Source organism: Carlito syrichta, unplaced genomic scaffold (genome assembly GCF_000164805.1).
Source record: "Carlito syrichta isolate Samal-C Ts95f unplaced genomic scaffold, Tarsius_syrichta-2.0.1 Scaffold61181, whole genome shotgun sequence".
NCBI classification, from domain to species: domain Eukaryota; kingdom Metazoa; phylum Chordata; class Mammalia; order Primates; family Tarsiidae; genus Carlito; species Carlito syrichta.
This window is the reverse complement of record NW_007005277.1, coordinates 402,806-429,394: the sequence shown is the minus strand read 5'-3', so window position 1 is coordinate 429,394 and position 26,589 is coordinate 402,806. Positions and strand designations below refer to the sequence as shown.

The following is a 26,589-nucleotide window of genomic DNA, read 5'->3' as shown; positions in this document are numbered from 1 at the left end:
TAAGTTTCTTTAGCTCTTTGTTCTTTCTACTTTCTCCCATCCTACCTGTTCCTTATCCAGGCCCCATGGGTCATCATTTCAGCCCCTTTTGGTCATCATCCTCAACTTCTTTGCTCTACTCTCCTCCCACCATGTGTTCCTGCTTCCACTCCAAGCTGCTGAGAACTGCAGGGAAGCTCCTGGCGCCACACTGACCAAAGCCTCTGCTGGCACTATCAGCAGCTCCTTTCTGTTGGTGGTTAACAACTCATCAACAAGGGTACCTGCATAATGAACATTTGTATACCTAACCCTGAATCGTACCCCACATCTTCAAAATAAAAAAAAAATTCTCACCACAAAAAAGTGATAAATATGAAAATAAATAAATAAATAAAGCAGCAAGGGAAACCCGTCTCCCATTCGCTTCTAGGTCCTGCCCTTTTTCCTCACACTGCCCACTGCCAAGTGTCTAGAAAGAGTGGACTTCCTGTGCTGCCCTCACCCTGCTTCCTCATTCTCTGATGCATGAGAGTGGTCCATCAAAGGCGCCCCCTCAGTTTATGCCCTGTCCAGTACGATAGCCACTGGCTATGTGTGGCTACTTACCTGAAAACCAACCGAAATGAAATAGAAGTTGTTTACAGAAGCCATACTGTGAGTGTGCAATAGCCATGTGTGGTGTAGATAGAGAACATTCCCATCATCACAGAAAGTTCCATTGGACAGTGCTGGTCTAGTCTACTGTGAATCCACTCATCTTGCCTCAATAAAGAAGTTCCTGTGCACCATGTGACCTGAGCCTGTTTTTAAGAGACTCTTAGAGATTCCGGTCCTTATAATTCCATTCAGAGAACAAGCCTTGAAGGCTCCTCCTCGTTAATATTTCTCAACCCCATCCTCCTCTCCTCGTCCCAGTGACACCAGCCCAGCACAAGCCTCCATCATCTACCCTGTTTTACCAGTAGCTTATCATTCACATGGCAGAAGGGGCCCTTTCTTAAATATACAGTGGTTGTTGTCACTCTCTTGTTAAAGCCCACCAACAATTTCTGTTTCCCTTATAAATAAATGTCAGACTCACCAATTATAGGGTGGAAGCCCCTCCTGACCAAGTTCCTGATCCACCCTCATCTATAGCCTCCAGCCCCATCTGCTGCTCCTCCAATTCCTCGTGTACCCCAGTCACACAGGGTTTCTGAAGCCCCCAAACATTCAGTGCCCTTACTCACATTTAGGCTTTTACCACAAAACCCCTCTGCTTAAAGCACTCTCTCCCCTCTTCCTGCCCATCTGCATAACTTTCACTCCTTCAGGTCTCAGTGTAGACATTGCATCCTTTCCAAACTCACTGCCCCCATCCCAAGGCAAAGTTAGAGGACCCTTCAACATGATTCTGTTGCACCGGTGCTAACTTCATCCTGGATATTTTTGCCCTAAACTGTGATGTCCTCATTGTATCCCCATTAACCAGCACAAAGGTTGACAATGTCATGGACTCTGACATCTTCACTGGCCTTTCATTAACAATAATGGTGGTTAATCTCATTGGGTGCTGCAAGAAATGAAATTAGGCCAAATGCCAAGACTTCTCTAATGTGTTGCTTTTAATTAAAAGATGAGACTGTGTTATATCCTTCCAGAGCAGGATTTTCCAAACATTGATTAGTGATTCGTAATGGGCAATAAAATCAATATATTAGGTCATGACCAACTTTTTAAAAAGCACGGAATAGACTAGAATAAAAAATATCAGAACATATCCTATATATTAAGCATGAATATTTTTCATGAAATCTTTTTCTAGCTATATTTATGCATAAGCATATGTGTACTGGTCCACAATACAAAATTTATCACTCGCTTTTGATTATAGTTGCAGAAGTTGAAAAATGTCATTCTAGATGCCTGGTTGATTGTTCCTGGAGCAGATATGCAAATAGTAAAACTGCTTTAGAGGAACATATGATGGCCTTAACGGTATAACATTATATAAAGGGGGGAGGATCCAAAAAAAACCTGGAATTATTTTTTGGAGGGTGGGCTCCTTGTAATACAGGTTTCCTCTGCTAGGTAAGTGTTCTAGGAACCCACTGGCATCATTGTACCAGCCAATGGTGCTGTGAGAAGCTGCTTTTGGCTTCAGGTAATTTTTTTTTTCCTTTGGACATTGTTTTAATGTGTTTGCCCATTTTATGATGGGTGATGACATTTTTTTTTTTTGTTTCCCCAGATGAAAAAAGTCCTCAAAGGGAAATGTTTTGCTGATGTGGGAAAGGTGAAACAAAAAACAGCAAAAGCACTAGAAGGCATAAAAACTGAGTTCAAAAACTGTTTCGAGCAGTGGAAAAAGCATCTCACTAAGTGTACTGCATCACATGAGAAGTACTTTGAAGGTGACTGAAGTATAAACATGTAAGAATAAATACACATTTTTTTAATAAACAAATTCCAATTTTGGGGGTTCCCTCATACATGCCTCATCATTTTCAGTTTTGTCTTCAATTGTTCTATTATTTTTAGTAACTCTTCAGAAATACCTTCCAAAATGTTTTTCATTTTGTGCTATCAAAATTATTCTGAAGGGTTAAAAAAAAAAGTCAACTGTATTGAGTCCTTAGCATCTGTTTAGAGGTGCAGCAAACATCACAGTAACTACACAGATTAGGAGGGTAGGTTCTCACCTTCCCTGGTCAGCCCCAGAGGACTCTTCAGGGTAGGGCAAAGGTCACTTATCTGGGGATGGTCTATGGAGCTTATAACACAATAGGCTTTCAATAAGTGTTGGTTTGCAGAATAAATACATGTATGTGGAATGGCTTCACCATTTTCAGAAATAGCTATCTCCAACATGCTCACTGATATTACACATTCATCGATCTATCCAGTCACCCAATCACTAAGGGGAGAGGGGGGGCCATGATGATGCATGCATATTCTACCATCCCAACGACAGGGAAAAAGTCAGTGTAACTATAACTCTACTATAGCTTCCCAGGAAGGCCCAAGTGTTTTACATTAGTGCTGAAATTGTTTTAACTGGGGCATCTTCACACCTAGAGCATTTTTATTTTCCACGAAACTGAAATAAGACAATGACAAGTGAGTTGCCACATATGTATCAAGAAACACTGATTGAAAGTGGTTGAGAGGATATTGAGGTCTTCTCCCAGGCAGAGGGAACAATCACAGTGACTGATAGAAACTATTTGCTAACATCAGAAAAGGGAGGTGAGGAGAGACATATGCTATGTATTTGCCACTCCCCAGAAAAGATCTTATTAATGGATCTAATGGTTAATATTTCTATTTCTTTTTTTTTTTTTTTTTTTTGAGTTGGAGTCTCACTCTGTCACCCAGACTGGAGTGCAGTGGCCGCTGCCAGCCACCACAGCCTCGCCTGCTGTGCTCCGGCGATCCTTCCGCCTCAGCCTTCCAAGTAGCCGGAACTACAGGCATGCGCTACCATGCCTGGCTGATTTTTTGGTTTATTGTAGAGATGAGGTCTCACTGCGCAGGGGGGTCTCGAACCCGCGGACTCAGGCAATCCACTCACCTCAGCCTCCAAAGGCGCGGGATTACAAGCTGAGCCACCGAGCCCGGCTAATATTTCTATTTCATATATCAATTATATAGACATTAATCTCATTAGAAAAGAAATAGACAGTCAAAAATTTAAAACAAATTTAGAAAACATCATTTATAATCTCATTACTCAAAGAGATAGCTGATGCCATTTTGATGTCTGTCTTGGCAATACATTTCCATGTTTACATATATTTTTAAAACATTTGAGTGTATATTATGTTACAGGTCTCTGTTCTGTCCCCTCCATATATCACATACCCTAAGTCAACAAATATTTTTCTTTTCTGAATTTTAAAGGGGAACATAAATCCTACTGAGATTATAGGCCATAATTGATATAACTAATTCTCTGTTGTTGGACACTTGGGTTGTTGCCAATTTTCCATTTTTACAAACATTTTAATAAACATTTCTATAGCTAAGTCTTTGTGCTCATCCACGATTAGATACTTGGAATGAGGACTTTTATTTTTACTCTGAAAATTCAGGTCATGGTTGTTTTTCTTACTATATTGAGATGCCATTTAAAGTCCATTAAGAAATACTACTTCCTTATTATTCAAGAATCTTGACCTTGTCCTTGACAAAGAATGTTCATAAAACAACAGAGCTGTCTAGCAAGAGAAGGGCGAGCACAGTGGGGAACTGGGCTCAGCTTCAGGCTAGCCAGTGCACAGGAAGCCATGGACTTCCATGGGTGAGCCATGGACTATTCTCACCCCCACGTTTGTCCATCTTAAAAACTAAAGGGTTTTTATTTCTCCTTTATTCCTTCTATCTATACCAAGCCCTGGAATGTAGGCCCTAAAGCATGAAGGTGACATTTGCCCAATCCCAGAAAGCAAAGGTAAATAAATCAGTTTGGAAACACTTAAAGGATGCAAAGTTTTCGTTTGCGAGGCATTGTGAGACTGCCTCTCTCTCCCAGCTGGTGGCCCCACAAATGAAGCATTACACAAGCTGCTCATGGCTTGCTTAATGAGGGTGCCAAATTACACCACCAGACTTTTTCCCCCTTTGGTGCCATCGCTTTCCTTTCTTATGCCGATGAGAATTCAGGGTGGCATGAAGATAGGAGTTGATATAAATGAGAACTTTGTGATATCCAGAGTACCTGAATTTAATGTCTAAACTCCAAGTGAAATTTTCAGACTTAAAGTTTCTCTTGTTTACTAATAATTAAATTTCAAAGAAAAAAATCAGACAAACCCAGGAAATGGGAGAATTTCTCTGATATTGACTCACCTGGTGGTAAGCATCCAATTCATTATTGAGGGAGATAAAGAGATAATACATACCCAACAAACGAAGGAGAAGAAAAAGAACTCCCAGGGCGTAAGACTTGAGTTCAGGGCTGACTGTCCTATGTGCAAAGAGATGAAGAGGAAAAACACAGATTCTTATCACTCCACTTTAATTAACAGACCCCAGAGTCATTTGCTACTGTCCATCAGAGCTCTTCTTTGGAAAATTACTAATAGTGTCTTTTTTTTGGCTTCCCTACCTAAAGTCTGAAAAATAACTGCAACTGCAGTGCCAAGATAAGTTTAGAAATTTAACAGTGTTTTAAATAACTGAAGCTAACCTTGTCATTCCAAGGATGGAATGTAAATTTGGTCATAGTCTACATTCAAAGACACTTTTCTTTCCGGGGACAAGGAAGAATCTTAAGTTGGTGGGGCATATGTATCAAGGAAAATGTCACTCTCCTGATGCTTCACAAACAGGCAGAAACCATAAATGCTTCTGCCATTTTTGGGTCATTTCGTGAAATTCACCAGACTAGCATAGTTTGACATCTGGACAGACCATTTGGGAAATAATCTGTTTATCTATATCACATTAAAAGTAAAGGTACCTTCAAATAATCATAGTTCTTTGTTTTGAACGGATTCAATCTCCCTGGCCCAGGTTTACCCAGAACAGCCCCTTATATTGATCTTCACAGGCATTTTCTAGACCATTTCCAGAGTGTAACATTTTCTAGACTGAGAGTGACAGTAGAGAGCTGTTTGGAAACGATGACGGATTCCAGATAGAAAGGTCCACATAGCTGATAACACAATTTCCTTTGTAGTGCCCATTATTCTTGTAGCTAGTATTTGTTCAACGCTTGCCTTCTCTCCTTGAGGACTATTTGTGCTTTGTTCATCATCATTGTGTATTGTTCATTATTGTGTTTTGTTCATCATCCACCAGGGCAGCCCTTCCTCTGGGTTGGTGGTGAAGGCATGTGAAGGGAGGAATATCTGACTGTCCACATGCACATGTGCTTCAGATCACCCTGAGCACCAATGGCAGAGGAACTTCCTCTTATCTCCATCATGTCTCCACCATGAGTCTCTAGGGGAGAGGGGAAAGTAAGCAAACTACGATGCCCCACTGGAAGGACCTGGCTAGGCTTAGAGCCAGTCCAGTGTGGTTGAGCCTTCAGAATCATCCAGGAGCATTTCACTGTGGCTGAACGACCAGGAAGACCCATGAGATGCAGGGAGGGCCAAGCAATCAATTCTGTGAAAAGTAAACATAAAGTTTAAAGTAAAGTAAAAATAAAGTTATAAACAGGATATCTAAGTCAAACAGGATATCCAGTACAAGGATACATAACCTGTCTATGGACTTGGTAACTGGAATACCATTCTTAAATGACCCCAGAGGTCATTCAACCCAAATCCAATGGTATCTATTCAATGAGCCACCACTTGGCTTGTGCCTCAGGTGAGCATGTCTTTGGCTTCTTGGTATGAGAGGTCAAAAGCGATTGTCAATTCCAAAGGATGTGGATGTAAGCTATAGACTAAAGGTGTCCTCTCAAAACTGACATACTGAAACCTAACTCCCAACATCATGGTGGGGTGCCTGGGAGATGATTAGGTCATGCGGGCTCTGCCTTTGTGAATGGGATCAGTGCCTTTATAAAAGAAGCCCAGACAGCTGCTCTGCCCCTTCTGCCATGTGAGGGCACGGCTAGAAGTCACCAACTATGAACCAGGCAGTGAGCCCTCACCCACACAAATCTGTGAGTACCTTGAACTTGGACTTCCCAGCTTCCAGAGCTGTAGGAAATAAATATTTGTTGTTTATAAACCACTTAGTCTAGGTATTTTGTTGTAGCAGCTTGAATTGTCTAAGACAGTGCAGTTTTTACAATCTTTGCCTCCATTTCTAAGATTTTCAGGAAAAATTAAAATGTGTTATTCTTGAAGAAATATACATCTCTTCTCAATTATAAAGAGCATAGTACAAGTAAGTAATCCCAGGGCAGCAGGTCATGACTTTCATTGAGTGATAGGAACACAACCTTGGCCGTTTAAACCGGAAAAGGTCCACAATGAGGTCAGCATCTCTGGATACAAACAGTTGGTACTCTTTAGAATGTGTGTGGAACAAAATCCAAGTTCTTCAAAGTTATGATTGACTCCACAGCTCCAGTTCCTGCACATTTACTTGAAGGCACTGACTTGGAAGACATGTAAATAAAGGCAAATTCTCCTGATCAAGAAAACATGCTGGTATAATGAGCTAGCATACATATAACTTGAAGTTTGATTTCCTTTTAGCTATCATGTCACTAGGAACAAAGTGAACAAGGTACTAAGATCTCTCTTCATATCCTGTTGGGAAACTGGTTCCCACAAGAATAATCCTTCCTGGCTCTAGTTATGAAGAAATGGAGGGTGTGTGTGAACATGATTGAAAGTTCTGGCCAATACCAGGGATGGAGTCTTAGTTCTACAGTATACTACCTGAGTGACCTTGAGAACATTGCTTAATCACTTTCCGAGCCCAGGGTGGGACCTAAGAGGGGCTGCCAGCTTTTATCCTTGCTTCCCAGTGTTCTGAGCATTGTTAGCAGATATGTTCCTGTCTAGTGTGAGAACAGCCCCATTGCTCTCGGATGGCGAAAACTCCTGTGTAAAGATATTGGGCCACAGGATACAAGCTGTAGAAGAGACCTGAGCCCTAAAAAGCTGTAGCTCTAGTTAGAATTTAGCAAATCTGTTGTTTCTAAGTTTGCTTTCACTTCAATAGAGGGCAAGTGATTATCTTCATGTTCTGACTCCTGCAGAGGGGAGAAACTGCCCTGCAAGGCTGATCAACATATTTTTCCTTAAACAATGGGCCTAAGATCTCCTTGAGGACAAAAGTGGAGACTGAAGGACAAAAGCAGCTCCAATCTCCAGGGACCCCACCACTCTCACACCTTCCTTCAAAACTACCTCTATAAGGGTTCGCTGCTCTGGGGGTAGTAGCTGATGGTCACAGGACTTGCTCTATGGATAGCACCCACTACAAAACTTAAGAATGGTATTTTATATATTTTTCAGACTCTGATGGACCTGAAGTCCCAACTAGGCCTAGAAGTTGGCTCCACTGGTCCTATGATGCCCCCTCCCAGAAATTGGCTCTGCAACATGAAGACAGTTTCGATACCTCCTCCATGACATCATCAATAAATCAGTGGTCTCTAGCCACCTGCCTGCCAATCTCCCTTTAAAAACCCTAACCTCTGAGTTCTTGAGGAGGTGGATTTGAGAAATATCTTCCAGTCTCCTCACTCTGCTGCTTTGTGATATTTAACTCTCTACTGTAACAGCTGTGTCAGTCGTGGTTTGTCTGAGCAGCAGGCACAAGAACCTGGTCAGGCTGTCACAATGGGGCAAGGGCTGATGCACATCTAGGCTGCAGCCCAGACTGTCTGCACCCCTGTACCTGCCTGGGACATCTGCCATGGAAAATAGGACCAAGGAAGTGATGGGATAAAGCCCTGTCTTGGCCCTCTCAGTATGCACAACACAAGAGCATGTGCTTCCAGCACACAATGGAGTTCTGAGCCTAGGTCATCTAGGCCATCTGTTGCAATCCATTGAAAGGGAATCAAATATTTTATGAAAAGCTCCAAGAGCTGTTTATCAAGCTGAGATCTGGAAGTGATTAAGGTTTCAAGAGACTTTCCATGTTTGACTGTCAGTCACTACTAGTGACTAGAGGCTGGATTTTGCAGGGGCATCATGGAACAGGTGAGGAAAAAAGGGGGACTAGTCACTGCTAATGGTCCTGCGGGTCATTTTTCATGCTTCTTGGTGCCTTTGTAAGTGAATATCACAATATAACTTCATGAAAATTTCTAATAATAAAAAATAAACTACTCATAAGGCAGCCACCCAAAACCCATATGTGAGATCTGATGGGCTTTGTCCAAATGCATATTATATATAATCATCTTCTCTAAATAGTTTTAAATTCAATAGTTCATTTCATAAACACTTTGCACATTCTTAAGAATTTTCATTATTCCATCAAGCTGCAGTATCATAATTTAACTCACATTCCAATTCAGGCTTTTCTGCTATTATAGTTAACGTTGTAATAAAAATCTGTCTGCATTGAGCTTTTCATCTTGTAGAGAAGTATTTTCTTAAGATAAATGGGAAGGGGTAAGGTTACTGCATAAAAAGGTCTGAATATTTTCATGGCTGTTGACTCACATTGCCATATTGATTTTTGAAAGGAGTGATGGGCTTTTCAATGCCAACAGCAATAGGCGATTTTACCAGTTTTGCCACAGCCCAGTAAGCACTGGGTATGAAGTTTTAAAATTTATTTTTAAAACTTGGTAAGTATAAAATGGTAATTTGTTATTGTACCCTTACTTCTGCATGTTCACAAGGCCTTGCTAATTTTCTAGGTAACATAGGCACTCTGTACAAATCCTCTTCCTCAGGAATTCATAACAAAGACCAGGAAATGTGGTAGGTGGGGAGATAGGAAAGAGAAGTTGGATGGTGTAGCTGGTGGTATATATCAACACAGGGTATTCCCAAGCATTTCATTCTGCCTTTTATGTCTAGCCCTTGGTATTGACTTGGTTTGATGAGATAGCTGCATCCCAATAAAATAAATCTTTGTGAGGCATGACTTCCTTGGTTCAGACGGATGCTGGGGCATGGGCCAGTTCACTTCCAGATTCCTCACACAAATCTAGGTAACTTTGCAAATGATAAAAAGTTACTAGAATATAACCAATGGCTCACCTTGGAGGCATCTCACCTGTCCCCAGGACAGGTCCCCACAGGCAGGTAGCAATAGAATTAAGGGTGGCTCTCCAAGGACCTGTTTGTACAAGAGCAGTTATTGCTCGCCTGTCATGAGCACTTGGCACAATAAACTCACTTCTCTACTGTGTTGGCACACATGAGATCTCAGGGGGCCCCACTCTGCTGAAGAAGGCAGGCAGGACCAGTCAAATCACCCCCAGTTACAAGTCTGGGGGGAAATGTCATGCCTAAGCGGCAGCAGCACACTGAAACTTGGTGAGTCTGATGCCATTTTCATTTTACTCCAAGAACACTGCTTCTCGGAAAGATAAGTGTAGGATCCTTCTCCAAATCAACTGCGGGATCTCTTCCTGGGAGGACATGAAAGCGCTGTCTTCTCCCCCATGCCTTGCTGTCTTTTCCTGGTGTGAAGTCCCTATGAGCTGGCACCGATTACTATCAGCCTAGAGGAGCTGTGTTCCTTGTTGCAGCCTACTTCACCAGGCTTGTGAGCCTCCTACGGTGTCTGAAGGTCTGATCCCCAGGTGACCTGCAGATGTAATGAGGTGGAGAGCAGGAGAGGCTGGGGTGGCTCTCAGGTCCCAGGGGGCCCGTGCTGACGGCTTACCTGATGAGGATGATGACCGAGGGCGTCTGCGCCATGGCACCAATCATGCTGCAGATGCACATCACACAGAGGAAGGTGAGGAAGGCCTCTTGGCACCCGGGACTGGGGCATTTTCCAGGAACCACAGTTGCATTCTCAGGAGGGACAGTGGTGAGGCACGCACAGCCCGTGAGATTCTGAAAGGGAAGTGTTCAGCCTTTTTATCTGGGGGTATCTCCAGTTTCCAAATGCAAAGCAATCCATCAGCTGAAGTTGTCACAGCCTAATTATGCATTCTGTGGTGTTCCATTAATTAGGCCTGAATGAACAAGTTAGCTTTTTAAGGAGGCTGCGAAACACATGCAAATAAAAGAATATTTATGGGGAGGAGAGCTGTTTTCTCTGTCTCCTGTGTGTTTCATTTCTATTCTCAAGAATCCCTCAGTAAGCTGTACCATAGACAAATGTGTCCCCCCCAATACAATTAGAGAGGAAATTGCGCTTCCACAATATGATAAAACATTGCCAAATTAACATTGTAATTACGTGCCAATTTGTCCTCTCTTTTATGCAGTTATAATTACACTGAAGTGTATTAAAAGAAGTAAATCAGGTAACCTGCATATTGCTGCTGGTTCAATGCCCGATGTGGCACTTGGAACAAAGGATGTGAACTGTCATGCGTGAAGTCTCTGCGTCTGTGAGGCTGGGAGAGGCGGAACTGATAGAAAGTTCTCTAGAGGCTGAGGAAGCCAAGAGGGCTAAAGAGGTGCCGGGGAGCTCAGAGCAGCTTGTGGGGAGCAGAGCTAGAGCCCGACGAGATACATTTATTAATATATGATCAGAGAGAAGAAAGAAAAGTGACTGCATTCTATTTGATCTTCTGGTGGATGCTGGCCCAGCCGCCCCTGTTCCCAGGCACGGGTCCTTGCTCACGCTCGCTCCAGGAATTTCTGATGGCAAAGTGAGGAGCAGGGGCTGGGAGAGGCAGTGCCCAGTGCCAAGCCAATTAAGGCTCCATAATAATAGTGCAGAAGCCTTTAATGAATACAAAGTGAAAACAATCATAAATGATTCATTGCTTTTCTTTCCAGGACCACTTGGCTTTCAGTGCACATGCCCAGGTAAATCCTCTTGAGGGTCAAACAAATTCCCTCCTGGCTTTACAGTTCTCCTTCTCTGTCCCCCTCCTCCAACTTGTTCCTTTCCTCATCCTCCCCTCTTCTTTTCTTTTCCCACAGAACTTGTCTTATGCCATAAAGCTACATGGGGTCATTTCAGGGGTATCTGAAAGCCTTTATGTGTCCCTTCTCCCAACAGAGCACCTCCGTATAGCTGTGCCCCCCACAAGGACTTTCATCAGTGCAGAAGAAATGGGGTAGACACTGCACCCTGGGGCTGCACCCTTTCTCTTAAGTGTCTGCCCAGAGCAGGTGCCTTTGTGTAAGTGGCCCAATTAGGGTCCTGGGGGAAGAGCACTTATTGTAATTCCCAGAACATGCTGAGGCCACAACCCTCTGCTTCTCCCCACATTCCTCTACCTGGAGACTTTTAAACTCTTCTTCGAAACCCAGCACCAATACTGCCGCCCTTCTCGAGGCCTCCTCTGGTTGCACAGCTCCCAGCTCCCTTCTGTATGCCTCTCTGAGACCTGCACAGCCCATCTTGAAGGTTACTCCACCTCCCACTGCAGGGACCTTTCCCTGTCTACTGGAGGAGGCAAGAACCTTCTGGAACAAGACTGTGTCTTGCACATTTTTTCCTGAGCAACCTTTCCTAGCACAGAGCTGAGATGCAGAAGATGAAACTAAGCAGTTTTAGAATGAACACGGGAACAATCTTCCTCGCTGTTATTAGGAAACAGGACTTCTCCCCAACTTAAAATGCCACTCCTCCCTCCCCAGGAGAGAATACTGCCCACACGACCCCACGCCACAGACATACTTCCCTAGCTGTTTATACTCACCACTTGCACATCCTTCCCTCTCACACTCGCAAAGCACTCCAACTGGCTTCTCTGCCTACATGCATGGATTGGAGGGTACTAGGCTCTCCAGCAGGCTCCATATCCCAGACCCACCCCCCATTTCTCTCTCCTTGGAGCTCCCAGAAGCAGGGCCCCCTTGCCGACCACTCACCACTCTCTTCCTGGATTCCAGTCTCCGGTCTCCCTTCTCTTTCCCTAGTCACTCAGTGTCCATCTTTGCTTCTGGCACCTTCTCCCCTTTCCCACCTGGTCTGGACTTTCTTTCTCTCTCTCCCATCCTTTCCTTAGCTTCCTTTCCTTCATTTTACCACCTTGGTACCTGCTCATGACTCTCCTAAACTGAATCTTCAGCCCAGATCCCTCCCTGTGTAACTGAGCATCTCAGCCTTAAAATGTATTTTAAAGTTTTTTATGTGGTACATATACACAATGGAATATTATGCAGCCATAAAGAAGAATAAACATATGGACTTTGCAGCAACTTGGATGGATTTAGAGTCTATCATACTCAGTGATCTATCACAGAAACAAAGAACAGAGTACCATATGTTCTCACTCATAAGCAGACCTTGAACAATTATCATAATACTATAAGAAAGGAACTGGTAGTAGTGGGAAACTGCCAGGGGAGGGAGGTGGGAGTGGCAGTTGAGGGAAACTGCTAGGGGAGGGAGGGGTACACCTCATCAACAAGGGTACCTGCATAATCAATGTTTGTATACCTAACTCTGAATGTACCCCACATCTCTAAAGTTAAAAAAAATTTTTTTAAAAAGTTTTTTCCCCCCTCTTAATCTTAAGTCTTGGAACTTGTTTTAGATACTTCTTTTCACCATGTACATGGCCTTATGCTTGCCTAGAAATCTCAGGGGCTAATCTTAAAACTGCCTGACTGCAGGACCCTCCTACTTGGGGGGAGTTACAAGATGGTTGATCCATAAGCTGACTATAGCTGATAACATCAGCCAGGACTCCAGAAGGACCACTAGCCAACAAAAGCCTTGTGCCATGCCTGCATACCCAGTCTCCTTTTATAAACTCTTGCACTCAGCCTACAAATCTGACATGGTTTCTTTGAGGGATGAGCCTGGACATTTCCCCATGTGCCAGCTTTTGGAATAAAATCATTTTCCTTCCACCATCTCCTCTCTTTCAAGTTTGGTTTTGGGTGAAGAGTGGCCAAGCTTGTGTGGGGGCATACTTGATATGTCCCTTCCTAAGACTCATAAACATGTTGAGGCACCAAAACCTGAATCCGGGAACAGATGGCTTCCCGTGCCAGATTCTGTGCTGACAACTTGGCACTGACTCTCCTGTCTAACTATGTCCCCATAGTTCCCCTTCCTGCAAGGAGAAGAGCTGGACAGGAGGGGACCACGGGCGAGACTTAGAAGGTGGGAGTTGTGGGATATGTGTGTGTGGCATATGCCATCCTAAAATATGACCACAGGAGACCAGAATACACCACTTCAAAATATGCCTCTTTAGCATAAAGAATATTTGGAGCTGATTATTTTGAGAACCTGCAGACACAGGAGAACCTCTGACAACATAGAAGTTAATGTTTTGAAAGGAAAATTAAATCTACATGTATAAAGAAAATCTCCAATTGTAAAGCTGCCTGCTCCTTGTGCCAGGAAGCAAGGGATGACTAAATCCTTATAGACTTGTATCAATCTAGAAGTCACTGACTGAAGTCTGCACAAAACACATGACTCTTGTTTAAGGAGCTTCTCCTGGGCATCTCCCATAACCAGCCTTCCCCACATCCCTCTTTGTTTCAGTGAACCATGGTATTCAAGCCTGAATTCAAAGCCAGTTCCTTGAGATTCACCCATTTCTCTATCTCCCATGTCTACATGAGGTACATGTGTTCATAAACCTCTCTTTTTCTCTTGTTAATCTGCCTTATGTCACAGGGGTTTGTCCCAGCTGAGAATTATGGAAGGTAGAGAGAAAATGATGTATTCCTTTTCCAGAAAGTGAAGCAGAAGCCATCACTCCCAGGTCACTTGGTCAGGCCTGGGGACAGACACGCACAGAAGAGCCAGAAAGATGCCAGTTTGGCCCAGCTCCCTCACTTTGTACCCACCTTCTCTGCCTGCTCTGCTGACTGACATAGGCCCAGCGCCCACCTCTGGTGACCTGGCTGCTGCCCGTTGATGTGGCCCCCAGATTCCAGAGCACCCTGTCAGGACTCCTGAGAAGCCACAGCAGCACAGCTTCTTGGGATGTTCTCCCAAGCTCTGACTTGCTCACCCATGCCAGGACTTCAGGGGGTAGAGTGTGGAACTGCTTCTCTACTTCCTTCTCTCACATCTTCAAAACATGAGTTGGGGCTATGTTCCTGACCAAACCTCAACAGATACACACCCCGGTCAAAACTCCTTTCCTTCCACATCTCTGGCCTTAGTAACAGCACTCTATGACTCACTAGAAACCAGGAGGTAATTCTGAGCCCCCAGTCTCATTCCTACATCGAATCCATCTTCCTCTTGCCTCTAAGGCTAAGGAAGACACAGGTGACTACGGTTTTGTTCCCTGATTTATCCCAGCCATACAGGATAGGGCTTGCTTGGCTCAGAACAGGGATTCAATACATATTTGCTAAATGAATGATACCCAAGTCCTGTTCATTTTACCATGTCCTAGATATCTCTTGAACCCTGCCCTAGTTCAAAATCCTCCTCTCCCTGATTACTGCAGTAGCCTGTGAAGTAAAAGAGATGTGGGACTTAGAACCATATGGACTCAAAGCGGAGGGAGGTATAAATGGGGACCAGGCCTTTCCAGGTGGCTATGATCCTGTTTGGCCAAGTACCCCAGGAACAAAGTTCTGACTCAGCCTCTCAGGAATGTGATGTGGGAACTGGAATTGAGTGGTCAGGGGCAGAATCTTCTGAATGAGCCAAGCAATCAGTGAGCTTTCTTTGGTTTAGCAAGTCATCTGCAATTGGTGCCTATATCTGGTCTTACTTTTGTCCCATACCTAAGCTAGGGCTCCATTTCATTATATTTACCATCAAAGAGGAAACTGGCCAGCCCCTCCCTGCCCTACGAAGTGGAAAATATCTCCTGAAGTGGAGCCTGCAACATGGCACTAATAGAATGGGATAAAATGAGACGTCTTTATCTAAAATGAGATTACAGCTGGCATGGTGCCTGTGAAGTCCTGTCTGGGTGAGCTCAATGTGTCCATAAAGCTTGCACTCACGTCAAAGGCCTGAGAAGACAGTGGAGTTAAGCCTCTGTGGGGTTTGCAGCCACGACAAAGGGTTGTTTGAAACCTAATCCCCAATGTGATGGGATTAGGAGGTGGGGTTCTTTGGGAGGTGATTAGGTCATGGGGCAGAGACCTCATGTATGGGATTAGTGCCCTAATAAAATAGGCCGTTGCAAGTTCTGTCACCCCTTCCGATAAACGAGGACATGGCTAAAAGGCACCATCATCTATGAACCAGAGGAAGTGGGGCTTCATGAGACACCGGATCTGCCAGTGTCTTCATCTTCAACTCCCCAGCCTCTAGAACTGTGAGAAATTTCTGTTGTTCATAAGCTACCCAGTTTATGATGCTTTGATACAGAAGCCCGAGGACAGCAGCCACAGGCAGCCAGGACAGAAATGAAGCGTTGGTAGGGTTATCAGTGCCAGAAGAAGAGAAGCCAGAGACTGGCATGCATTGGATGAAGACGTCTACTTGTGGGTGTCTGAGAAGAGCTGGAAACGGATGGGTTTCTCCTAAAGATTCCAGGCAAATCTATATTTATTTATTCAGATTTAATTTATTCAAAAAGAGCTGTGAAAGAGGCTAGGGAGGATGTATGCCAGAGTGATATGAGCAAAGACATGGATGGATTTCCTTTTCTACCACAGAGTCAAGCCGACAGGGCTGGCTGGAAGGTCCCATGCATGGAGGCCAGGTTGGGGCATCCCTGCAACCTCTCCAGCAGGGGCTCCAAGTGGAAATGCCAAGGTTGTGGCCAGATGGCAAGGGATGGAAACTCCTTTATTGGGCTTAGGAGTTATAAGAGCATAGATCTGCTCACTGTTGTGTTAAGGGAGCTATGGGGACTCTGGGTGCATAAGGTGGTGATGCTGGATAAGGAAGAATATTCCACCGAGATGTCTGAGTGTGGCGGGTGCAGATGAGGACTGTGCACCAGTGAAGCACTTTTACCAGGGTGTGTAACTGGAAGAGATGATTTCCATCAATTAGATATTATACTATGGTCTCAAAGGAAAAAGAAAGTAGGGGGCATCTCTTCAGCTGATATTAACTGGGCACCTAAGTGGGAAATCCTAGACCTGCAAATGTTCTAAGCAGTACCCAGTTTGAAAAAGCAGAGGAAAGCTAAATGTGTGAGGACAGAAGTTGGGATCCTAATTCTCACTACCTCCGCTCTATACCATAGTCTTGTTTGGGCAATCCAAAAAGCAAATGGATTTCATAAGTTGCCTGTAGACTACCAGGGCTTGAATGAAGTGATTCGCTCCCTAATGCTTTCTCTGGCAGTCCCCAAAGTGGTTAACTAGTAAGGAAGAGCAACAGACTCCAGATTAGCTTATGATCCCTGATGTGACAAATGTCCTATTTTCTATCTCCATTTCAAAGCAATGTCTTCCCAGTTTGCCATTCTCTGGGAAGGAATGCAGTCCCTGTTGCCACCCGGAGAGGTGAATTCTCTGTCTGTTGTCACAGCTGAGGGTGACAGGATCTAGCTGTGCTGTCAGTAATGTGTATTACATTAATAATCAGATGGCCACTGTGCTCCCAGAACAGTCCCAACAAGCTTGCTGACCTTCAGGACAGATGGAGGATGGGTCTGTCAATTCTACCAGAACTTATTCAACAGCTAGACTTGCCCAAGCTCAAAATGACGTGTCTACAATATGAATCCCAATGAGGTTTGTATGAGCTAACTTTTTCAGCAATCTGAATGCTCATCAACAGGGATTGATTAAGGAGATTCTAATAGGTTCACCAGATGGAAGATTATGTAGCTGTAAAAAAGGTAGAAGAGCATTCTTTATGTACTAATATGAAAAAAATTCCAAGATAAACCATTAACTAAAAAACAAAACAACAAGGTACAGAATAGGGCCTTATATGTGCTGTAAAAAATCCACAAGGATATGCACAAAACCAATGACAGTGATTGTCTACCTGGTCGGTTGAAAAGTGGGTGTGCCAGGGTTCGAGGGGGTAGGGAAAGTTATTGCTTCCTCCTTTTTATGCTTCTTAATTTTTGAATCACATAAATGTATTATCTATTAAAAAATAAAAAATTTCAGAATATTAACAGAAATAAAGAAAAAAAAATCAATGAAAGGAAACTAGTACATCACTGAAAATTATATTCCTGTTCTATGTTCAGTCATTAATTTAAGCTGAGAGATGTTTCCATTCACATACAATGACAGGAATAAATAACTACATACAATAAAGCTGGAGATGATAAAAATAGAAAAATTACTCTCTGGAATCTTGGATTCATTTTCTATTGACGAAACGGTCAGTATGGTAGCTATTTTGACAGCTCATATTACAAGAACAAGATACTCGTCAGCAGTGTTTTAAAAATACTGGCAAATAAAGTTATTTTTGCTTGTTTCTCTTCCCTCCACAATGGTATGGGGATGATATCTGTATTTAGAGCCTGCTGTGACAACTTGAAAGGTAGAGGGTCATCTCACCATTCTAAAACACTGTTTCTGCTCTTCTTCCTTGAAGGCAGTTAGTTACCAAACAGTTACGACAATTTCTGTAGTGCAGTGGTACAATCATAGCTCTCTGCAGCCTCAAACTCCTGAGTTCAAGCAATTCTTTCATCTCAGCCTCCTGAGGAGCTGGGACTACAGGCGTGCACCACCACACTTGGCTAATTTTTTTCTATTTTCATATTTTTAGAGATGGGGGTCTCACTATGTTGCCTGGGCTGGTCTTGATCTCCTGGCCTCCAGTGATCCTCCTGCTTCAGGCTCCCAAGTATCTGGGATTACAGGTACAAGCCACAGCACCTGGCTCTGACAATTTCTTTTAAATGTTCAGAAAGGGAATTTGACAGAGAATGCTAACACAGGCCATGCCTGTCCTGCTTTTTCCTGTGAGAATTTTTTATCTTTTGCACCTGCCATCCTAATGGCTGAGATGGCAAAGGACTGGGGCATCACCACAACCAAGCAGGGCATTTTCCTTCAAATGACAACACACTCCTCCGCATCCCAGACATTTATGGATTCTTTCAGATTTACTGAAGTTCCTGAGGCATTCTCCTGTCATTTTTGATTGTCTTTTTGCAGCTTAGAATCTCTTCACCTCATTGGCTCAACCCAAGCTGGTCTTTCCACGCAAAGCCCTCAGATCTCATCACAAAGGGTACCAATGGCAACCTACAAACTCAAGGGAAAGGGGATATTGAAAACCCACAAGAAATACACTCTTTTCCTCCCTTGCAGAGTCACTGGCTGAAGAATAATGTCCAGGGAAAGAAATCTGACATGAAAGCAAGACCTCCTTCCGCCTCACACCTCAGTAACCTATCACACCCAAGCCAGAGCACATCCCATCAGATCTAATTATTTCCTGCCGAGGGAGAACAGGGGCTGTTCTTTGGGAGCAGAAAGGCTCCCTCTTTGCTCCAGCTATCTTAGGTAGGAAACAGTGGGCAGAACGCAGAAAGGTGAAGGCAGAGGTTGCAGTTCAGAAGGAACACCAGGTCCCTCCAGCTCTCTCTCTCCCAACTCCAAACCTGCCCAATCACAAGGGCAGGCACAAACCGCCACACCCAGCTTATGCACATTCTTGCTGGCAGGTCCCTCTCTCCTTGGCCACCAGATGAACACCTACCAATCTTCATGACAAAGGCCAGGCCCTGCCATGCTTCCCACTCCAGAGGAAAATGCCCACTCCCTCCTTCCAGTTGCCCCCCAACCTGGAACCAATTTCTACTCCGCAAGTGTGATACCATAAGTTCACTATTTTGTCTACATATAGTTGTGTCTTTCTTTTAGAATGTCACCACCTAACCGCTAGTGTTGGATTTTTTTTTAAATAAAAAGGCTCTTTCTTATTAGAAAAGTGATGCATGAACATTTTAGACAATTTTGCAATACACATAAAATTGGACATAAACAAAAATTAAATTGTTAGTTCTTAACAATATATCCTCCCAATCTCTTTTTGATGCAAAGGCATATTATATATATATATCTTTAGATTTTTCTTTTTAAAATCATAGCCTATATATTGTTTTATAATGTGTTCTTTTCACATGGCTATATTGTAAGGTCAGGTTAGGTATTGCTTTTGGGTGCGCCCTTGTGCATAACTCTATTAATATGTTACATCTTATGTTATAGTAGACATGAGCTCCTTACCTTATTAATGTCTACGTATATAACACCTAGCACAGGATTTGAGATACAGCAGGTATCCTAGGTGGTGACACCCCTGTAGGGTTTGATTTCATAATGTTCACAAGTACTTTCTGACAAGCCATTATCAGGATAAGTACAGACTTTTACATCAACTCTGGCAGACAGAGCCAGGCTATATGAGAGGGTCTGCCAACTCTAAGCCTTCAGGGGCCAGGCAGGAAGCATAAATAAGAAAAGTGGTTCAGGTGTAAAGGGTGGCTCCAGCCAACCGCTGTTCTACTGGGGTGCAGGTCCCATGTTGGCTATCTCTCAACTTTTTTGGAAGCCAGAAACCCAAATTCATACATGAATGCTCAGAACAAACAGCCAGTTCAACTTTGGTTCAGGCCATAGGAAATGGATCTTCAGGGCAGTAGATATGGCATATAAGCTGTCCCTTCTCTTCCATGCGCTGCATGCAACATGTTGATATAGAATCTCTAACTCTGGTTGGTTTCTAAAGGGGGCAAATACAAACATGGTGAGATGGAAAATGAGACTGAAGGATGAACACTCAGTGTTAGCTCAGATGCTGATCTTTTTTTAGAAACATAAAATGTATAGAACATGTCTTATCCCTTCTATGTGAGCAGTGGTTCTTAACTGGGGGTGATTATACCCCCTCCTTTAGGGATGCTTGGCAATATCTAAAGACATTTGTGGTTATCAGAACTTGGAGGTGAGGGGCACGCATGGCATCTGGAGAAGACAGCCTGGGGACTCTGGTGAATCTCCCACAGTGAATAGGACAGCCCCTCAGATAAAAAATAATCTGGCTCAAGATGTCAACAGTACCACAACTGAGAAGCCCTGTATTACAACAGTGGTTCTCAACCTTGGTTACATATCAAAAACACCTGGAAGGCTTTGAAGAATACTGACACCTGAATATTACTCCAAAACAAGGAAATCAGAATCATTGAGAGTAGGGCTCAGGTACATTTTAAAAGCACCCAAGTGACTCTAACGTGCAGCCTGGTTGAAGCTCTGTAACAATGAATGTTGGAGCTCGCTGTATGCATCCATAATGGAGTCATCCTCCTCTCTGCCACAGAACCTACCGGGCATTTTTCTCAAATAGGTGCTCAATAACTATTTGTTGCCTGGATGGGGGGGGATGAATTAGTCATCTATCATTAGTACCCAACAAACTGCTGTGTTGGACCTGTATTGACTTTCAACATTCTATTAGTGGCTGATGGAAGTTTTTTTTTTTTAGTCAATTATTCACTATATCAAAAGGATACAACTTCCAGCAGTCAGTCAGCAGCATACTAACACTCTTTCTGCTGGAATAATTACTTCTGAAAGTAAAAGGAACAGAAACAATCTGGACAATATATTCAAGCCAAAAGAAGCGTACAAAATTAACTCACAATCTTTTGGTCACCTCTCCTGGTCATAAGTAATGAGACGAATTAGAAATTGTATATTAAATGCAAGCCTGGAAACTTCTATTGCTATCGCTCAAGGAGATACGAAATAAGAAAATAAAAAAACAAAACAAAACCCAAACCACAGCAGGAAGGAAAGTCTAATGTTAGGAAACTGTTAATGTTGACCAGATTTCCATATAATCAGAGTTATTTGATTGGTGATGTATTCACAATCTAATCCAATCATGGGAAATTTTCACATCTTGATGGAAGCTATAAAGTGATAAAAGATGAACAAGGATAAAGTCTTTAGTATTGAAATTGGTACCATCCAACCTACCTGCCTGCCAATTGCTAAACAAGAGAGTGGCATTAGCACCCAGGCTCCCTACGGCTCTCAGGTCAGCATGGGGCCTCCAGCTGGGCATTTTGGAAACCTGGGGCCTTCATTCAGTGTCACGGGTGACACGAGGAATGAGAGGGTCCACAATAGAGCTGACTGGAGGTTAGTGAGGGACACACCAGAATAAATGAGAATAAATGAGTCATTGGAATTGGCAGTAAGAGTCTTCCTACATGACAGCAGGTGAAATATGAGTTCACGGGAAGGGCACTAATGCAGCCTTAAAGGAATGAGACGGGAGAAGGCTTCCCAGGAGCAGTGAAGGAGAGGCCCTGACAGATAAAACAGGGCTTAGATGGCCAAGACTATGTACTTCAGATAAAAGAAACAGCATATGCAAAGGCCCAGAGGCAAGGAAGAGTATAATGTGTTGGGGAAACTCCAAGAAGTTCTGCTTAGCCAGTAGCTCTTTAAGAAGCAGAAGGTATAGAGAGCTTGAGGCTGGAGAGGGAGCCAAGGCCTGATGGTGAAGGCTAAAGAAATGTCCCGACTGAGAAGAGCGTGTTTGAAGAGGTTCTTTCAGGTAGAGGAAAGGTAGATATCTTAAAGAGAGGAGTCGCAGAGTGCAGAGGAAGACTCTGGGTTTGGTGTCAGACAGACCCTATGTTCAAATGCTAGTGCCCCCACTTTCTACTATGTGACCTTGGCCAAATGGCTAACTTCATCTGTATTCAGGGGATGAAAAGAACACCTACTTCCAGAGGTTGCTGGGAATATCAATGGGCTCAGGTACACGGGGGGCTGAGAATATGGGTGGAAGAATGAATGAAACCAGGGAGAATGGCTGCATTAACATGGAGCAGCTGGTGAATTCCAGGGATCAGGAAAGAATCAATGGGGAAAAGAGAAAGAGGTAAGGGAGATAAGGAAGGTTTTAGCTTGTTCAAAGAGGTGATTTTGTTTTTGTTTTGAGCACGTAGAGACAAGAAGGAAAGAGTAAAGAAAAAAAGGGAGAGAGGGAGGGAGTCCATGTACCAGAAATATATCCACCATTTGGCATTTTCTCAAAATACTGTAGTAGAGATTTAAAAGACTTAAATTGCTTTTTGCTCATTTTTGGATGCTGGCCTGAAATTCCTCTGACTACGGGCCAAGCTGTCATGGGCTGTGAGTGACACACAAAACGCCCTGTTACCTAGACCGTAACAGGCCCTTGACAAAGCTTCCTGCTGTTGCAAGTTTTATGCCTGTGGTTGTTTTTAAGGCTAGGTTGTCACAGGGCTTTCCAGGGTGAGCGCATGGCTCTGTGTCCCCAAATCCCTCATTCACTTGGAAGCCAAGGCATCCTGAGACCTGCTCTAGGGGGAAGACATAGTGCTCTCACACCAGCTCTGTTTTTTTCAACCTCTGCCTTGGAATTGCATGGGAATAACCTCCCAGCCTTGCCCACCCCCAGCAGATAGTGTGAGGCCTCAGGTAATGTTTATAAAAGGCAGGTGTCTGGAGAATAAATGATATGTCCAGAGGTAAGCAGAGGAGCTCGCCATCCGATAATTGCATTTCTCAACTTTGCTGTTTCAGCAGCTGGAAGCAACCACGGGCCTGGTTAGGATTTTATTCAATAAAACTCTTGTACATGCAAGATCAGGGGAAATGCAATTTTTAAGACAATTTTTTTGGTCCATGCATTCCCTGGATTAGAGACTTGTTTGGTCTCAAGACACTAGCCTATACAAGTCAATTTAATTCTTATAACAGGACAATAACCGAGACTGATTTATAATACAACTTTCTGGATATTACAATGTTAATGAAACTGTTGTCATGAAAAATAATAGCTTGTATTTTTATTTTATTCTCAAGGCCCATCCCTTTTTCAAAAATTTATTTCCACTCACACAGAGAAATGGCTTTATCATCTAATTTTAATAATCAGTTCCTCCTGCTACCCCTCCCCCCATGGTGATTTATTTTCTCTATAGAAAAAATTAGCAACTGGCCAGGGACCTAAATGTTGAAAGGAAAAAAGGAAATCTTTGAAAATGAAAATAAATGATCCATTTTTCTTCTTTCAGAGAAATTGCTGCTCCCCAAAGATACGGGACATAGAAAGCGGGAGAGACTGATGATTCCAACTCTACGCTCCTTGCAAGCAGCCACTTGGCCTTCATGGCTTCCTTCCCATCTATGCACTGCATGGATATTTACAGAGCACTTCCAGGTGCTGCCCTTGCTCTAAAAGTCCAAAGATCAGAGCAGGGGAGACAGGTGTCTTCGGAGGGAAGAACCCTGAAGATAAAAAGAAGGAAGGGATAGTTTCAGAAGAAGGGACATTTGAGCGAGGTATTGACGGGTGAGTAGGAGTTGTCCAACTGAAGGGAGATGAAGGAAAAGACAGGTTGTGTGGGGAGAGTACCACAGACTGAAGGAGGCAGAGTTGAAGACACTGGTGATGACTCATAAAAACCAGGCTCAGTGCCTAGATCTTATCTTCCGTTTGATAGATGGCATGAGAAAGGCTCATTTGCGGTGTTAAAGAAGTCCTTCTGTCCACAGTTTAAAAGGCAGAACAGAAGGGGGCCATCCTGGAAGGCCAGGACTACTGCATTGGTCCAAGCAAGAGACAGAGAGCTTGCACAAGGGCAGAAGTGCTGTGGTCTCAGAAGAGCAGGTGCCGGGGACACCTGGAATGTGGGAGCAGCATGCCTGAGGGGCTAGTCACTTAGCATCAGGTTTTCAGGCAGAGAACATGGAAAGCCCTGGCTAACCGCCAGTTACAAAATCCCCACGGGGGCGGGGGCAGCATGCACCTGGGAAGAAAATGGCTAAGGGAACCGAGTAGGGAAGAGGCTGAATCAGTGCCAGTGAGTCTCAGTTTTGGAAGAGGTCTTCCCTGAGAAATGGTTTTCTACTCTTTCTTTACATACTCCTGGTGATGGGGAGCTTACTACCTATACAGACACCCTATTCCATTGACACTCTTTGTGAATGCCTTGAATCACAATCTTTTTCTTTGGCTCCACATGTACAGCTTCCTCTGAATTTTTACTTTCAGTTGCTCAGTGAAGCTTCTTGGAAACCCACTTGATTTAGCAAGAAGGTTGAAGGGCCAGTCAGTCCTCTAATCCTGCTGCTGGAAGAGTCTACAGTAGAGCAGGGAAGAGACTGAGAAAAAGCTCCAACACATGGACCATCAGAAATTGCCCACTCCTGCCCTTGACCTTGGGTTTTAAGCTGCTTTCACTGCCCAAGTCCCTGGCCCTATCCCATTACCGTGCTGTTGCAGCCAGCAAAGCAGGCAGACAGGTAGGTGACGCCATCTGCCCCACACACTGGAGTGAAGGAATCGGTTTGGCATTCACAGTTATTATTGCAGGGCGAGTAGGGGTCCAGGGCCGAGCCAAGCACTGAGCTGGAAAGAAAGGAAATATGGAAGCCATTAGAAACAGGTCAATTCACGATCGGGTGCCACAGTGATAGCCTCTGCCTCTGCTGTAGTGAGCCACATGGTACCCTGCAGGTAGACTTCCTGCCTGGTACTCCCTTCTTTCTCCTCCTCCAACCTCTCCCGGTCCTGCAAGGAGCAGCCCAGAGCCACTGCTGAGAGCTATGAGGGTTGTGCCCTGGACAATAGTGCCAGCATAGGTGACTGCCTGGGCGGGAGCCTAGTCCAATTCAGCTCCTCTCATCAAGTGAGGAGGAAGATGCCTCTTTACCATTTGGCACCAATATGCCCTCTGGGCTGGCAGCAGCTGGGGCTCTGCACAGGGCCACCCTTTCCATGATTCCTCTCCTGATTGCTGCATCCTCAGTTCATTTCTGTTCCTGGGCCAATGACAATGCCCACACAAGTGAGCATATGTCTCTTCCTTCTGTGGGCTGCTCCTTGCCTCTCTGTTTTATTCCTCTCCAGCAGACAGGAAGCCTCACGATGCTTACTACCCTGCTACAACTAGACTAGCTTCAATAATTATGGTCTGCCTGTTTGATTCAGTGTCCTGAAACTAATAACATGAAGATGTTTCAAATTTTCCTTTGTGCCATTGCATAGTTACCTAGAGCAAACAGAAAAAAAGAGAAAAAGAGTGGAATGGGTGTTAGTTCTATGAGAGAAGAAGTGTCTCTTTAGCCTGGTTATTTTCAGCGATGTCTCCCTAAGTCTCAGAGCACTTCATTTGAACAAAGATGATGACGGTGACACCTGACAATTTATGTGTCATGCACTGTTCAAGGCATTGCTTTATTTATTATTAGTATAACCTCATGGGTTTTTGAAGGAAATTGAGGCACACCTAGGTTAAGTGACTTGTGTAAATGTACAGAACTCATAAAGAGTAAAGGAGACATTAGAACTGGGGCAGTTTGACTTCAGGTTCTGTGTGTGTGTGTGTGTGTGTGTGTGTGTGTGTGTCTGTGCGTGCTTTCTTTTTTATGGAAGAATAACATTATTTAGTAAGACCCTGTGCTCCTAACCACTACAGCTTACTACCTGAGATTTGTGCAAGCCACAGTAAGGGCTATTATGTACAGGATATGCAAACCAGAAGGCTTTGTTCTGGACACAGAGGAACTGGAGTTGGGGTGCGTGGGGATGGGAAGAGGCAACCCTATGGTGGTGCCTGTATTGTGCACAGATATACAGACAACTGCCTCTGCTCTGTCTTCCCATGTTGCTCTCTAGCCCTTGCAGGAGATAGGTAAGCCCTGCTTCTATGGAATCTTCTGGCATAACTGCAAGACAGGCTGGTGACCTGCCTGGAGGAGGAATTTGTTGTGGAGAGAAAGGACCTGGTAACCTGCAGGCCAGATATGCTGCAGTCTAGATGCGCCAGGCTGGATTCCCAAGGCAGCCTCAGAATCCCATATAGAAAAAGGACAGCAGTTGACACTGGAAAGAGAAGGACTCTATAATTCTCTCTAAGAGCAATTCTCATTGGACCCTGGTTCACAGTCTTGGGATAATAACTGGGAAATAAAAGTGGTCCCATAAGAGTTAATTTCCTTCCCTTCCTCCTTCCTCCTCCTTTTTTCCCCTTCCCCTTCCCAGACTTAAAAATACCTACCACGGGCCAGACTCCGTAATCACCATGTGAACCTAATGACAGCTTCTGATAGTTTAAAAGAGTTGTTGAAATCAATTCTGTCTTTTATTTTAAGTTGAATTTTGAAAAACAATTTTTATTCTCTGTCTTGACATTTTTCTTGAAGTCAAATGCCAAAAATAGTGATGTGAGTACTCTGGGGAAAGAAAGAC

The 26,589-nt window shown here is 43.8% G+C and overlaps 1 protein-coding gene across 1 annotated transcript in view; it reads right to left on the bottom strand.

Moving 5' to 3' along the window:
• SLCO3A1 (solute carrier organic anion transporter family member 3A1) overlaps window positions 1-26,589 on the bottom strand; it is a 280,491-nt gene that overhangs the window by 18,485 nt on the left and 235,417 nt on the right. The window contains exons 7-9 of the mRNA XM_008050578.2: window positions 24,609-24,747; window positions 10,234-10,409; window positions 4,866-4,930 (exon numbers count right to left, since the gene is read on the bottom strand). Of these exons, the coding sequence (XP_008048769.2) occupies window positions 4,866-4,930; window positions 10,234-10,409; window positions 24,609-24,747 (380 nt within the window). The remainder of the gene's footprint in view (window positions 1-4,865; window positions 4,931-10,233; window positions 10,410-24,608; window positions 24,748-26,589) is intronic.